General features: G+C 46.4%; 1 protein-coding gene across 9 annotated transcripts in view; it reads right to left on the reverse strand.

Annotated features, from left to right (window-relative positions):
- The window catches only part of SMARCA4 (SWI/SNF related, matrix associated, actin dependent regulator of chromatin, subfamily a, member 4), a 60,065-nt gene that overhangs the window by 12,562 nt on the left and 32,369 nt on the right, over nucleotides 1-15,134 (reverse strand). For all 9 annotated transcript variants that reach the window (XM_054012813.1, XM_054012811.1, XM_054012816.1 and 6 more), the window contains 8 exons: nucleotides 12,401-12,551; nucleotides 10,796-10,959; nucleotides 6,808-6,874; nucleotides 6,113-6,223; nucleotides 4,751-4,993; nucleotides 3,766-3,879; nucleotides 2,504-2,611; nucleotides 1,343-1,429 (listed from right to left, as the gene is read on the reverse strand). In XM_054012813.1, coding sequence (XP_053868788.1) covers nucleotides 1,343-1,429; nucleotides 2,504-2,611; nucleotides 3,766-3,879; nucleotides 4,751-4,993; nucleotides 6,113-6,223; nucleotides 6,808-6,874; nucleotides 10,796-10,959; nucleotides 12,401-12,551 — 1,045 coding nt within the window. The remainder of the gene's footprint in view (nucleotides 1-1,342; nucleotides 1,430-2,503; nucleotides 2,612-3,765; nucleotides 3,880-4,750; nucleotides 4,994-6,112; nucleotides 6,224-6,807; nucleotides 6,875-10,795; nucleotides 10,960-12,400; nucleotides 12,552-15,134) is intronic.

Here is a 15,134-nt window from a genome sequence, read left to right on the forward strand (position 1 = left end):
AGTCTTTCCAACATCAAATCAAAACCCAGTGGTTCCTGCAGAGTCAATGACGAGCTGTTTGTTTAGAGCGGTCGAAACGCTCCATGTGACTCTCCATGGAGCCTCAGCGTCGCAGTTGGTGTAAGGATCTTGATTCGGTCCGTAGAGGGTTGTGGGATTTTAATCTCGTCTTTAGCGGGTTCTGCAGGTCATCCTGCAGCGGGATCCCTGCGTTTGCATTGACATGGTTGAGAAAGCGAGATGTCTGAGGAGCTCTTCTAATCTGCAGAGCCTGGATATGCGATAGGACCGGGAGCCAGTGGTCTGAAGTGGATTGGAGCGTCCCGACACTATGCGCGTAGCGTTATTAAGTTGAATGTCAAGGAGTTTAGCATGACGGCTGTCAGACCACACTGGTGCACAGCATTTAGCTGCACAATATACCAAGGCAATTGTTGCAGTTCGTTGGGTCCATGGACTGGAGCCCCATGATGTTCTGGCCAATTTTCTGACAAGTGCGACGCAAGACCAGACGTTCTCGAGGTGTTGTTGAAAAGTCAAACTCTGGTCCAGTGTAACACCAACATGCTTTGGGTTAGCCTTGTGGCTGACGCTCTCACCGCAGAATTGTGCATCAAGTTTGGTATCAGCCATTTTATCGTTCGGCTGGAAAGCGGTTTAATTATAAATGGCAATAGGTTAATTCATAAGCTATTCAATGGCTGTAGGAAGGCCTGGAAAGAATGTGTAGGAACAAAGTAATTGTAAAGCATCTGTCTGGGGTCACTTGAGGTGCAGACGATCCCAACGAGCGAGTTGGAGCACGGATTCACTAGTGGAACACTTGTTTTGTTGTCTCTGAGGAGAGACTGCATCCACAGGGATCAGCCTGACAATGAGCCTTGATTTTGCCATTTTTAATTGATATCACTTCATTGAACACTCCATGTCTGAATAGGTTTAAACCAACATTGGATGCTACAGGGGAACATTTTAAGATGAGACACAGGAACGCTACACAGTGCTGCCCTGAAAATTTACCCTGCAGTGTCCAACAGCTTAGCTCACATAGTACCCATTTTACAGAAAGGCTGATCTATGCACTATGGCGCCTAGATCCTCAGAGGAGCCGGGGGGGGGGGAGGGGGGGAAGGAAAGCTCAGTGGTTTGAGCATTGGCCTGCTAAACCCAGGGTTGTGAGTTCAATCCTTGAGGGGGCCATTTAGGGATCTGGGGCGAAAATCTGTCTGGGGATTGGTCCTGCTTTGAGCAGGGAGTTGGACTAGATACCTCCTGAGGTCCCTTCCAACCCTGATTCTCTCTGATTCTATGAACACGGATACAAAAAATACTACAACATTACCTCTATGTGCTGAAACATGTACGGATGGTTACAGATCTTCCTCAGCTGCATGATGGTGTTCATCAGGGTTTTTGTACCACCTTTGCCCTGTGTGAAGAAGACACACAATTACAAATATGTCCACGCAGACACAAGCTGTGCAAGGGAACGCGGAGGATCTGCTCCACCCCCCCCACTGCAGTCATGGCATCCTACACTCTTGGCAAAAAACCTGAAATCTCACATGAGAGAAAGCAGATGGGTGCAGCTGAGGACAAAGGCAAAATTATTCAGAGGCCGATCACATTAGCTTTAGTAGCTAACTACGTGTGCAGAACACTGAAGACCGTGAGCGGCTGTTAAGAGCATGGATGGGACACGGGATGCACCTTCACTCAGTTTTCAAAAGTGAATGTCACACAGATCTAGTAGCAAAGCTGCCACTTTAGGAAGGGGACCCAATTAAGGACTCCAAAACCTCCTCCATACACTAGCAAGGCCAATTCCCCCAGCCCCACTGCTGTGAAAGCTGCCCAGGATCCACCACCCTTTTGGGCAGTCTTGGGAGAGGCATGAACAGGTTTAGGTCCTGGCTACGTGGAGGAAGCTCGCACTGCCTCTGCTCCCGCTGTATCCATTCTGCGCATTGGGGCTTTAAGGCCATGTCTGCGCTACAGGCGCTGTGGTGGCATAACGATACTGCTTTAACCCCACAGTGTAGACAGACAACAGTGACAGAAGGGGTTTTTCTGTTGCTGTAGGAGCTCCACCTCCCCGAGCGATGGTAGCTACGCTGACTGATGCTGCGTCTACACCAGGGGCCAGGTTAGCACAGCCACGGCGCTCCGAGGTGTGGATTTTTCACATCCCTGAGCAGTGCAGCTATGTCGACCTAAGCTTTCTCTCTAGACCAGGCCTCAGTTTCCAGGGAGTCAGTGCCAAATGCATTAAGGGGATTTCCTAATGCACAAAGAGCAGATAGGCACCTATGAAAGCAAAGGGGTTTTGGATGCTTAACTACACAAAAATGTCCCCCTCAAACTGTAGCAGCAACGTGACTGGCAGACAGCGTGGGAAAAAAATCCAGTTGGGAAACAGGCCCCTGTATGTGAAATGCTCCTCGGCCCTGCTGCATGTAAATGCCGGGAGACTAAGTAACAAATCAGGGCCCTATTGCCACACCTTTTTATCCTTCTCCGAGCCATCGGTGAGCAGCACGCCCTTGGCCTGCATGTGTCTATACAGCACCCTCTGTAATGCTGACATGTCACACTTGATCACATACTCCACCTGGAAAGCAGAGGAGAGTTTAACCTCACAAACGATAGTAACCAACCCACCTTGATTCTCTGCATGCTCCCAAAACATCTCACTCCTATACCCCCCGTCACTGGCTTGTAACCCTGCACCTCCCCCCCCCCCCTTTGCTGTACTGCTCTGAGCTCTCTGCCAACCACTGGACTGGGACTTATTTCCCAACCAATTAGCGCTGTTCTCAAGCTGGCCAGAGTGCTGACGAGACACTCTTTAACCACAGGACTCGGTGTGGTGTCTTTATGATGCTGCTGACCCCAGAAGCGGCAGACTGGGCATACAAGTCACTCCTGTGGAACTGTGGGGCACGAACAGCCATCACTATTCTCCCATCTTCCCCACTTTGAGCCCTATCACCTCAGCGCTAGGGAGTTAAGCCACCAATCCAGTTTGTTCTCCTCAGCCTAGCTCAGCCTATTGGGATGAGAATAGCAAACTGAAAAGCTGCAAAATACCATATCGTTGCAGCAGTTCCTAGAAAGGAAACGAATTAGGAGTCCACAGAAGTTGGAACGTTTTTTCCCCTTAGCACTGGAGTGCAAAAAGGGAAACCATAAAAAGCAAAAGCCTCTAGTGAGGACAACATGGAACCAGCTGTCAAATGCTGGAGCAAAAAGTAGGCAGCTTAACTGCCAACTATCTGCAAGTTCAAAAAAGAATAAATGGGTCAGTTCAACTAACTCATCCCCCACTCCATGGGCCAGGACAGGAGCGCGGTCTCTAGCATTTTTCACGACTTCCTCCTGTCCAACTGTAAAATGCTCAAATCTTGGGGCTTTCCCCACTTTCCTCAGGAGAAGATGTCGCAGCTTCTCTTATAGTCTCTCACTTCAGCTAGATGACGACTTACAGCAAGGATGCAACATAAAACAATGAATAAACTTACAAATAAACCACTATTTCAGTGCAGCATAGTTGATAAAGGATTCTAAAATCTAGGCCAGAAGGAACCATTAGATCTAGTCTGATCTCCTGTATAACCGCACAGGCCAGGAATTTCACTCCACTAGCCCTGTATTGAGCACAATAACTTGTGTTTGACTAAAGAACATCTTCCAAAAATGCATCAGAAAGCCTGGTGTGTGGGGGTGGGCGTGTGGGGGGGATGGTGTCTTTCTTACAAGCTTTACCTTTTCAGGCAGTTGTGCTTCTACCTCCTTCTTTAACCGTCTGAGCAGGAAGGGACGCAGCACTTTGTGCAAACGACGGATAATCAGAATAGTTTCTTCTTCATTCAAATCCACCTATTTTTTTCCACCCAGGAAATAAAAAAAAGGTTAAAATAACTTGTTGAGTCTCTTTCTCCTCAATGTTTTTCACTAAATACTGCAAGATCCCAATAATAATAACCCCTTGCTCTTGTCTAGCACATTCCCAGCAGAGCTCAAAGCGCTTTGCAAAGAAGGTCATGATTATGCCCATTCTACAGATGGGAAAACTGAGGCTCAGAGAGGGTAGGTGACTTGCCCAAGGTCACCCAGCAGGCCAATGGCAGAGCTGGGAATAGAAATAAGGCCTAAAGATTCCCTCCATAAACTGTATAACTGATGACTTACAGTTTTGACCAGCCACACACCTCTCAAAACTGCAAACTCTTATGCTGCTATCCAAGTCTGGGGTTTCTGTACTGAAAACAGTAACGGTTCAAACCCCGTGCTGTTCTATTACTTGGTATTCACATCCCCAGTCCCTGCACTTTAAGGGAGGAGTTTTGAATGAATATAACCAGTTCACTTAAAAGCCTTGAGGATTCTGTGCAATCTGAGAAGCCATTTTGACAAGAACCAAGCAGCGCCTTGCTGGGATGGACGGAGGTCTAGGACAGAAAGACACCTGGCCTTTATTCCAGCATTTGCTTATTACCAGTCTCTGGTTTATCCCGTATGGCTCAAAGTCACTTTCTCTGGTGTCAAGTCCCAGTTATTAAACTCGGACTGAAGACCATACCCCTCTCCCAATTAGCAAATTAAGATTGAGACTGCTGAGCTAGCATACCAGATAATAGCTGGAAACTAATTACAACCAAATACTGTGGATACCCGGTGATTTGGTACTTTATATTAGCACAAGACTGTCCAAACTCAACTGCTGCCAGACGGCTACTTCCACACCTACCTTCTCTCCGGTCATGGCAAAGGGAGCATTAAACCACTGCTCAAATGTGCTACAGCTCTTGAAGATGGTAGGAAGGAGGAAATTGAGTAGAGCCCACAGCTCTGGCAGCTTATTCTGTAGTGGAGTTCCTGTCAGCAGCAAACGACGCGGCGCTACGTAGTGTGTGTTGAGGACTTGGGTTAGCTTACAGTGGTGATTCTTCATTCTGTGACCTTCATCAACTATCATGTACTTCCAGCGAATCTGCAGAGACGGAATCACAACAGAGACTGTGGGAATCCCACCTTTCATAAGCACAGCAGCTACCCGACGCAGGAGAATCACAATCTTAACCATCCATGCAGGGGCACCACCAGAGACCGATCAGAACGGACTAGGACTGTAAAAACCTAGTCAAGTTTCATTCAGGCTGCTGCTGGGAAAGTACTCCCATTCACGAGCCCTTTTTTGCCTGTGGCACAGAGAATGAGACAGCCGATGGAATAAGGGAGAGAATGTAAAGAAAAGGGAAGGGGCAGTAATGTCGAGAAAGGATTAAGGAAGAGAGATATTACCCAGTTAGTTATTTCTAGCATCTCACACACCCTGTACCATCATCAGTAATTCCTTAGCTTCCTGGCCATAGCCAAATACATTTCCCTTACTACCCCAGTTCGAGTAACTGAAAAGAGAATTCCCTGCTAAGGCCATGTCTAGTTCACTAGTTGAGAAAAGTTGCACCAGTTTAACTGGATATAGTTAAACTGACACAAACCCCTAATCAGTGCAGCTTAATTTAGTAGTTCACTGACACAAGATACAGATAAACATCACAAGATAAGAGACGCTTCTGGGAGGTAACTAATGCAAATCCCCACTATTGAAATAATCCAGATAACTAATCTTGTGAAGTTGCACACTCCCACACTTCTGGGGAGGACCTGCATAGACTGCCTTGACTTGATCAGGAGGCGGTCTAAGAGGACAAAAGACTTGAAACTGTATCAAGTGACAGCCTGACCTCGGAAGAGGATAACAACTCACATGCGCAAACCCCGAACTGAGACAGACCCCACGAGAGGATCTGAGGTACTTTAGATCTGCCAGGGTTTCCAAGTGAAAGATGGGGAAGCGTATGCTAAGCTAGGCATGTGTATCTAAGCTGTTTATTGCTAAGATAGGTTTTCTCTGTAATGCTTTTGTTCTGAATGAAGAACACTTTGCTTTATGAGAGACGGCTGATCACTCCTTAACCCTGAGAACACAAAACTGCAGGGCTTGAGAAAGGTGATGGCTGGGGGATTGAGCCCTCAGTGGGGTGGCCCTTAAGGCAGCCATGAGGGTGTCAGAGGTGCAGTTTGCCATGGGAAACACGACACTCACCTTGGCAAGAATGTGCTTATCTTTGATGATGTACTCGTAGGTTGTGAGCAAGACATTAAATTTCCCACTTCGAAGCTGAGGTACAAATGCCCGTCTTGCTGCTGGAGAGCCCTAGGAGAGGAGGAATGGGAGAAAAAACTGAAACCAATGTAACTTCCAGCAGGGGGCGTTACTGAGGGCTTGTCTACAGGGTGCAGCAATGCCCCACTAGAGGGGTACAAATTCTAAAGCGCACCAACATGATGCGCTCCAACTGGCCCGTGTAGACCCTGCTGGCATGCTCTAAAAATTCCCTATTGCACATTTTTTAGTGCGCGCCAGCAGCGTCTACACAGGCTGCTTAGTCTGCAGCACGCAGTGCACTGCAGAATTCACACCCCTCTTGTACACATTGCCGCACTGTGTAGACAAGCTCGGATTAGCAACAACAGAGTGGAAAGTCCCATGTTCCTGACTGGCGGGGGGAAACAAATCTAGCTTGAATATTTATATAGGCCATGGTAGTTAGATTCATTCTCTTGTTCAAGTCTTCATAACAAACACAGCAGAATAGTCACTAAGCAGCTGATTTTTTTGGATAAAGGGAACACTGCATTTCTAATCGGGGTTGGTTATACAGGTACGAAAAGCGGCTTGCAGAATATGCAATCAAAGGTTTCACAGTGAGAAGTGCAGGACCGAACTCCAGTACTTGCCTTGTATGAGACCTTCACCACAGAAGGAGCCCATTTATCAAATTCATATGCCCAGTTTGACAACGTTCTAGAAGAGAGGGAGCGAGAAAGAACAGTAAAACCCACCCTTGCATAATGGACTCCAAACCTTCTATAGCCCAAAGCAGCCCCCATTGGCTGTAAAACCATAAAAGTCTCCAGCAGCTCGTGAGAAATCAATACCAACTAGTAATTCTTGCTGCAAAATCCATTATCCAAGACACTCAACCACAATCCAAACAATTCCCTGTGACAATCATGAGATGTGGCCACAGTACTTTCTTCTCTGCCAGAAAGAACAGTTATGTACCTTACAGTAAATGTGGTTCTTGGCAGTGCATTGCCCATATAGATTCCGCTCTTGGTGCACGTGCTCCATGCATGAGAGATCAGATTATTTTGTCCAGCAGTGTCTGTTGGGGCCACGCCTGCACCATAAGTAACCTCACTTCCCCCTCGTCTGAGGGCATCAAGGGTAGCGTGGGCCCAACTGCCCCTCAGTTCTCTCACCAGTACAGAACTCTGGGGTAGCTGAGAAAGAGCAGGTTGTGAAAACTGTGTGGACAAGACATTTTGAAGAACCAATTGCTGCAAGGCAAGTAAGTGTCCTTTCTTCTTCGAGTGGTTGTCAACACAGATTCCACACCTGGTGATGAGGATGGCGTGGACTGCACCCTCAGCACGTTTGCAGATGACACTAAACTGGGAGGAGTGGTAGATACGCTGGAGGGTATAGGATACAGAGGGACCTAGACAAATTAGAGGATTGGGCCAAAAGAAATCTGATGAGGTTCAACAAGGACAAGTGCAGAGTCCTGCACTTAGGATGGAAGAATCCCATGCACTGCTACAGACTAGGGACCGAATGGCTAGGCAGCAGTTCTGCAGAAAAGGACCTAGGGGTCACAGTGGATGAGAAGCTGGATATGAGTCAACAGTGTGCCCTTGTTGCCAAGAAGGCTAACGGCATTTTGTCCTGTATAAGTAGGGGCAATGCCAGCAGATCGAGGGACCTGATCGTTCCCCTCTATTCGGCACCGGTGAGGTCTCATCTGGAGTACTGTGTCCAGTTTTGGGCCCCACACTACAAGAAGGATGTGGAAAAATAGGAAAGAATCCAGCAGAGGGCAACAAAAATGATTAGGGGGCTGGAGCACATGACTTATGAGGAGAGGCTGAGGGAACTGGGATTGTTTAGACTACAGAAGAGAAGAATGAGGGGGGATTTGATAGCTGCTTTCAACTACTTGAAGGGGGGTTCCAAAGAGGATGGATCTAGACTGTTCTCAGTGGTGGCAGATGACAGAACAAGGTGTAAGGGTCTCAAGTTGCAGTGGGGGAGGTTTAGGTTGGATATTAGGAAACACTATGTCACTAGGAGGGTGGTGAAGCACTGGAATGGGTTACCTAGGGAGGTGGTGGAATCTCCTTCCTTAGAGGTTTTTAAGGGCAGGCTTGACAAAGCCCTGGCTGGGATGATTTAGTTGGGGATTGGTCCTGCGTTGAGCAGGGGGTTGGACTAGATACCTCCTGAGGTCCCTTCCAACCCTGATCTTCTATGAGCAAGCAGCTGTCTATTGCCTGGAGGTGGATAACCGGAGTCTTACTTAAATAGTGACTGCAGGACAGTCCCACCAACACGGGCATCCAATTTGGAAGCCTCCGCTAAGGAACAGTGTCTTGTAAACGTGTGGCTCAAGCGCCCGTAGCTACTTGTCTAGGTTAACTAAAACGTACCTATATTACATTGCCAAGACCGTATGTGATGGGGTGTCCACCCCACACAGGGCCTGGAAGGGTTAAGAGGGCTACATGGGCCAATGACCTGCCCAGGCTGCACGGGAGAAGGAGCCAGGGAGCAGGGGTTGATTAAATAAAGTTCACCTGGTCAGGAACAGGAGGCACCTGAATAAAGCCCAGGAGGTGAGCAGCAGTGGGCTGCATGGCCGGAGTCTGCAGCCTTTCCCTGGGTGAAGGGAGGTGTGTTGGGCCTATACAGTATAGCCCGAGAGTTCCGAACGGACCGGTCAACCACACCCCTCACTTGGAAGTATTTAGGGGGTGGGAAGCAAACACAGTACAGTGCTGTGTTAAACATGAACTAAAAAAAAATAAGCGAAGTTTCACAAGGTAAGAAAACGATTTCTGTGCTTGTTTCATTTAAATTAAGAGGATTAAAAGCAGCATTTTTCTTTGGCATAGTAAAGTTTCAAAGCTGTACTGAGTCAATGTTCAGTTGTAAACTTTTGAAAGAACCATAAGGTTTAGTTCAGAGTTACAAACAATCTTCACTCCTGAGGTGTTCCTGACTCTGCGGTTCTACCGTAGAGGGCAGTCGGGAGGCTGACAAACCCAGAGAGGGGGAAGCCGGGAAGGTAAGAGACAGCTCAGGGGGAAAGCAGCAGGATAGGACAGTGCAGGCCTTGGCTGCTAACTGAAGGGCCCCGGAGCCGGAACCCAGAGTAGAGGGCAGGCTCGGGTTCCCTACCAGCCACTGGAGATGTGGCACCAACCAGGCAGAGGACAGTGGACTGCCTGATTTGTTCCAAAAAGACTGTGTTACATACCCTGGAAGGGGGAACCACAGAGTAACCTGGTCAGAGGGCCAGTCACGAAGAGGAGATGCAGTTCTTGGAGCAAAAAGGGTCCGCAGGCTGACAGGATGATGGGAGATACACCACCAGGGGAGGGCGCAATGCCTGGCCAGAGCTAATCCTCAGGACGGCCAATACGGGGAGTGAACCCCGGGACACCATAAAAAAAGAACTACATTCACACTGTACTCTTATACACCAGGCTAAGTCAGTCACACAGTGCGTGGAGGAAGCAGACAGTGCATTGCGGCCACAGGCAGTAAGAATGGACAGAGGGACGCTTGGGTCACTCAGCTTTTCTGCCCTGGAGTGGGAGGGCTGTGAGGACCCTCAGGGCACAGACAGCCCCATCAGACGCTACCGGACAAAATAATCTGACGTGGCATTTACTGGGTGCACATGCCTCAAGAGTAGAATCAGTGTGGGCAATCGCTCAAAGAACCCTTCCATGCACTAGGGCGGGGGTCCCCAGTGCGGTGCCCACAGGCGCCATAGTGCCCGCCGGGGTGTCTAAGTGCGCCCGCGTACTGGCCAGCGAACGAGCATCTGCCAAAATGCTGCCGAAATTCAGCGGCATTTCGGCGGCGACGCCTCTGGATGACGCCGCTTGGCGGCGGCATTTCAGCGGATGCTCGTCCATGCCACAGTCCTCTGTGGCTTGTCGTCTGACGCCCACCAGATGAAAAAGGTTGGGGACCACTGCACTAGGGACTGAACTGAAAATATAACAACCCAGTCATGTGTGTGCACAGGGGAGTGCTGTCTTATTTTATTGGCGAAGATCTGTATTTTGGTATAAGAGATAGAGAGAGGAACAGTTCTGCTACAAACAGGAATGCCTGAATTCTGATCCTTCACACCGGCTCATTTATGTATTTTTTAAGCTGACCTACTGAGTTGGGAAGGTGCCCTTAAGCTTTTTCTGATTATTCAGATTTATATTATGAAAAATTATGTCAAAGCATAATTTAGTCCGTTTTAACAGTACTTAAGAGGTTATGAGCCAAAAGTCTATAACCGGAGTGGGGGGAGAAATAACAGCAGTTTCCCTTAGGGCAACTGCAGCATTATTTGGGTTTCTACAGGCGCTTTTATCCAAGGATCTCAAAGCACTTTACAAAAGCTCCCCAACTCCCCTGTCAGGTAAGTATCACGACACTCATTTTGCAGATTGGTAAACTGAGGCAAGGTAGCTGAATGAATTCCAAGGTCAAAGAGTGAGTCAGTGGCAGAGTGAGGAACAGAACCCATAATGCCTGACTCCCTCTTCCTCCCTGCTCTAACCACAACACAGCTAGAATTAATGTTGCTCACTAAAAACTTCTCCTAAACTTCCCAGTGCCATAATCCCCCATTCGTTCAAGCCCCACACTTACGAGAGAGGTACGATAATGAGGAAGGGTCCATTGATACGCTTGTGCTCCATGAGGTATGTGATTAAAGCGATGGTCTGGATCGTTTTGCCCAGACCCATCTCATCCGCCAGGATACCATTCAGGTTATTATTGTACAAAGAGACGAGCCACTCCAAGCCTTTAATCTGAATAAAAAGAGAATGGAGGACAATTCAAAGAATGTAAACTAAACAGGATCTAAGAGGAAAAAAGCCACACTTCCTTGTGAATGATTTGCAGCCACTCACCTTACGTAACACTGTAGATGAATTTATAGATTATTAAACCTCTTGTTTTAGAGTTAATTATCTCAAAAAGCGCTTTGGCATCGATCCATTCCTTTCCCTTCTGGATCATGCGTACCACACAAAAAGCTCCCTTTAATGCTCTTTGCTTTCAGCTACAGAGACCAAGTCTGGCTAATCGGTTATTTTATAAAAGACACCCACCCCAGGCTTCCCTAGAAGCCTGGATCATTTTATTCTCATCTGCATCTCTCGGAACTTTAACAAGTTTCTGGTTGTTTGCATGGACTGAAGGGAACAATCCTCCATTCCTGCAGTGTGTGAGAGATACAAGGTGTGAGTCAACAGGCTCCTATCTTTAATCCCCAGGATTTCATTGACAAGTGCAATACACATTATTATAAGTAAGGTCTTACACCAGAGCCTACTGATAAGCACAAAAAGTTTGTCCTTCCATTCAGCTCTGTATCTTCAAAGTACTGCACAATTATCGAATTACAACTAAAAATGCCAGATAACGTCTGTCAAGGCACACTTTGTTCCCCAGAGACTACAAATGCTTCAAGTATTATCCAGTCACCTTCAGCCTGTGTGGTACAGTTTAGGGTGGGTGGGTGTGTGTGTGTGTGTGTGTGTGTGTGTGTGTGTGTACACGTGCCCATGTTTAAAACTTGCTTGTCAGCTTTATTACATTGTGGATTTGCTTATGGAGGCACTTGCAATTCTTGGAATTAATTTTGCTCAGCAAGTTCAAAAGGTAAGAAATAATGACCTATTAACCCAAAATGGATTTGAATAAATCAGCTTCTAGACAGACAGAAATAAGTGAGCATAGTAAAGGAGTGCCACCTGATTAGAACCGTGAGGAAAGCAGGACAGGAGCCCAACACTAAGCAAAGTGAAACCAGTTGCCTGGAACAATCTCAGAAGGGTTTTATGTTCAAATACATGTCACAGTTCCTTATCTAGGCTGTAAGGCAGAGCAAGGTGTGCAATTTACTTCTAATAAGTAATGATAACGTTTTGGAAGGGACATTACATCTCAGGCATCAGGGTTTATGTCAATCTCTGACTATGAGGGGTCAGGATGAGACCTAATATGGGGGGCTGATTATCCTACATCTGTTATTGCGGAGTTCTAGAAAACCTCTCTCTGAGCTGCTGTTCAGAGACAGGATACTGGACTAGATAGGCCTTGGGTCTCATCCAGTCTGGCAATTTCTAGGTTCTCCCCCCAGTGCTGAGCGTACCTGTGGTTGATCAGACATGCTGTATGTGTGTGCATAAGCTATTTCAGTCACCATCACCCTGAATTAGGGCACTTCCTCCCTCAGTGTCTCACCTGGTATTGTTTGAGGACGCCATTGACCATGAGCGTGGACTGTTTGTCCACTCGTTCAGTGACCGCGTGGGCCACAGCGTAGTAAGATTGTAATCCCCTCGCCAGAGCTTGGGAGACCCCATACTCATCATCAACATCTTGCTTAGCATTTCTAAAAAATAAATAAATACGTAAATAAAGAGTTTTGAAGGATATGGAGAAAATCCTTCTCACTTCTCTGGGAGACAGGCTTCCCCGCGGCCCAAAGACCTCTGGGGGACCCCACATGAATCCTTGGATTTCATGAGCTCGTCTCTCCAAGTACAACCAATCAACTTCTTTGCTTTTGAAAGAATATTTTAGTCTCTTTTCATCCCAGTTTACTTTTCCCTTTGCCTCATGCTCTCTAAATCCAGGGAGCAAAAAAATGATGCTGGCACATTTAACTCCTTGGAAACTAACCAGGTGGGATCAGATTTACAGCAGTGCCTAAGTGACTTGGGGGAGGGATAGCTCAGTGGTTTGAGCATTGGCCTGCTAAACCTAGGGTTGTGAGTTCAATCCTTGAGGGGGCCACTTAGGGATCTGGGGCAAAAATCAGTACTTGGTCCTGCTGCAAAGGCAGGGGACTGGACTCAATGACCTTTCACGGTCCCTTCCAGCTCTATGAGATATAGCTATATCTCCATATTATCTTTAATTATGATTTTTAAAGATCCAAACCACAGTGCGCTTTTGAGACAGCAAGAATCTTGACCTGAATGGTAAGTAAATGCTTATTGCCAGATCATCCAGCAGCTTGTGTTTGTTTTAAAGGAATTACTCTTTCAAAAAAAACCCCAACAATTTTACACACACTTCACCTATTTCCTCACACAGTTATAGTTTCTTCTGCAAACCACTTATTAGAATTTCCTGGTGTGATGAGAACCTCTTCTAACTGATGCACCCGAAACTGCACAAACCATAGGCTTAGCGCTACAACCAAATGATACTTTCTAAGTCCAATTTAAGGCGCTCACACCTTTTTTGGAGGGGTGAGAGGTGGCGGGGGGGGGACGGACATCTCAGAAAGGAAACTAGGATGCTGCAATTTGAATGAGACAAAGGGCAGGCAAGGCAGAGTTGTTCTGCTGATACATCTCACCTGTGTTTGCATGCAAGCAAGCATGAAAGAGGGAGAAGATTTGGGAGTATGGCACGTCTAAGTCCTTATAAATATTAAAAGCAAAAAACTAGGTTACTTCCACATTAAGGTTCAGTTTTTACATGTACAGAAGTGTCCAGAATTTTAAGTTATAGTTGCTTAGGGAAGCGTAACTTGGACCCACTTTGGAACTTTCAGCATTTTCCATCTATGGCGATAACTTACCTGTATTCGGGCAATGTTTGCCACCATGGGAACCATAAGCTCTGTAATCCCTGACTTTTTGTCATGTAAAATGTCAACATTGCATTACCCTCTTTTCTTCCATTTCTTTAGTTTAAAATAACTAGCAGCTCACACAGGTGCATTTATGCCAATACGGCTATCTCCATACCCATGGGTGGTTTATAAAAAACAGCACATGATATATTTTGTATGAAAACGGATGGACATTATTCCATTGCAATATATTGGCTTAATGCAGGTGACTGTCTCTCTAGACTGGCTGGCCACCACAAAATGTAACAGCCTGCTGCTTATTGACAGCTGGAAGATTTTTCTTTAGCAAAGGAAGCTGTCATGGGGTAAGAGGGAAGGTCCTGTCAGGGATCGGTAACTGATTAAAAGATAAGAAACAAAGGGTAAGAATAAATGGTCAGTTTTCAGAATGGAGAGAGGTAAATAGTGGTGTCCCCCAGGGGTCTGTACTGGGCCCAGTGCTATTCAACATATTCATAAATGATCTGGGAAAAGGGGTAAACAGTGAGGTGGCAAAATTTGCAGATGATACAAAACTACTCAAGATAGTTAAATCCCAAGCAGACTGCGAAGAGCTACAAAGGGATCTCACAAATCTGGATGACTGGACAACAAAATGGCAGACAAAATTCAATGTTGATAAATGCAAAGTAATACACATTCGAAACCATAATCCCAACTATAAGTATAAAATGATGGGGTCTAAATTAGCTGTTACTACTCAAGAGAGAGACCTTGGCATCCTTGTGAAGAGTTCTCTGAAAACATCCACTCAATGTGCAGCGCAGTCAAAAAAAGCAAACAGAACGTTGGGAATCATTAAAAAAGGGATAGAAAATATCATATTGCCTCTATATAAATCCATGGTATGCCCACATCTTGAATACTGCATGCAGATGTGGTCACCCCATCTCAAAAAGCATATATTGGAATTGGAAAAGATTCAGAAAAGGGCAACAAAAATTATTAGGGGTATGGAACAACTTCCATATGAGAAAAGATTAATAAAAACTGGGACTTTTCAGCTTGGAAAAGAGATGACTAAAGGAGGATATGCTAGAGGTCTATAAATTCATGACTGGTGTGGAGAAAGTAAATAAAGAAGTGTTATTTACTCCTTCTCATAACACAATAACTTGGGATCACCAAATGAAATTAATAGGCAGCAGGTTTAAAATAAACAAAAGGAAGTATTTCTTCACACAACACACAGTCAACCTGTGGAACTCCTTGCCAGAGGATGTTGTGAAGGCCAAGACTGTATCAGGGTTCAAAAAAGAACTAGAAAAGTTCCTGGAGGATAGGTCCATCCATGGCTATTAGCCAGGATGGGCAGGGATGGTGTCCCTA

This window comes from Malaclemys terrapin, chromosome 23 (assembly GCF_027887155.1).
Source record: "Malaclemys terrapin pileata isolate rMalTer1 chromosome 23, rMalTer1.hap1, whole genome shotgun sequence".
Taxonomy (NCBI): Eukaryota; Metazoa; Chordata; order Testudines; family Emydidae; genus Malaclemys; species Malaclemys terrapin.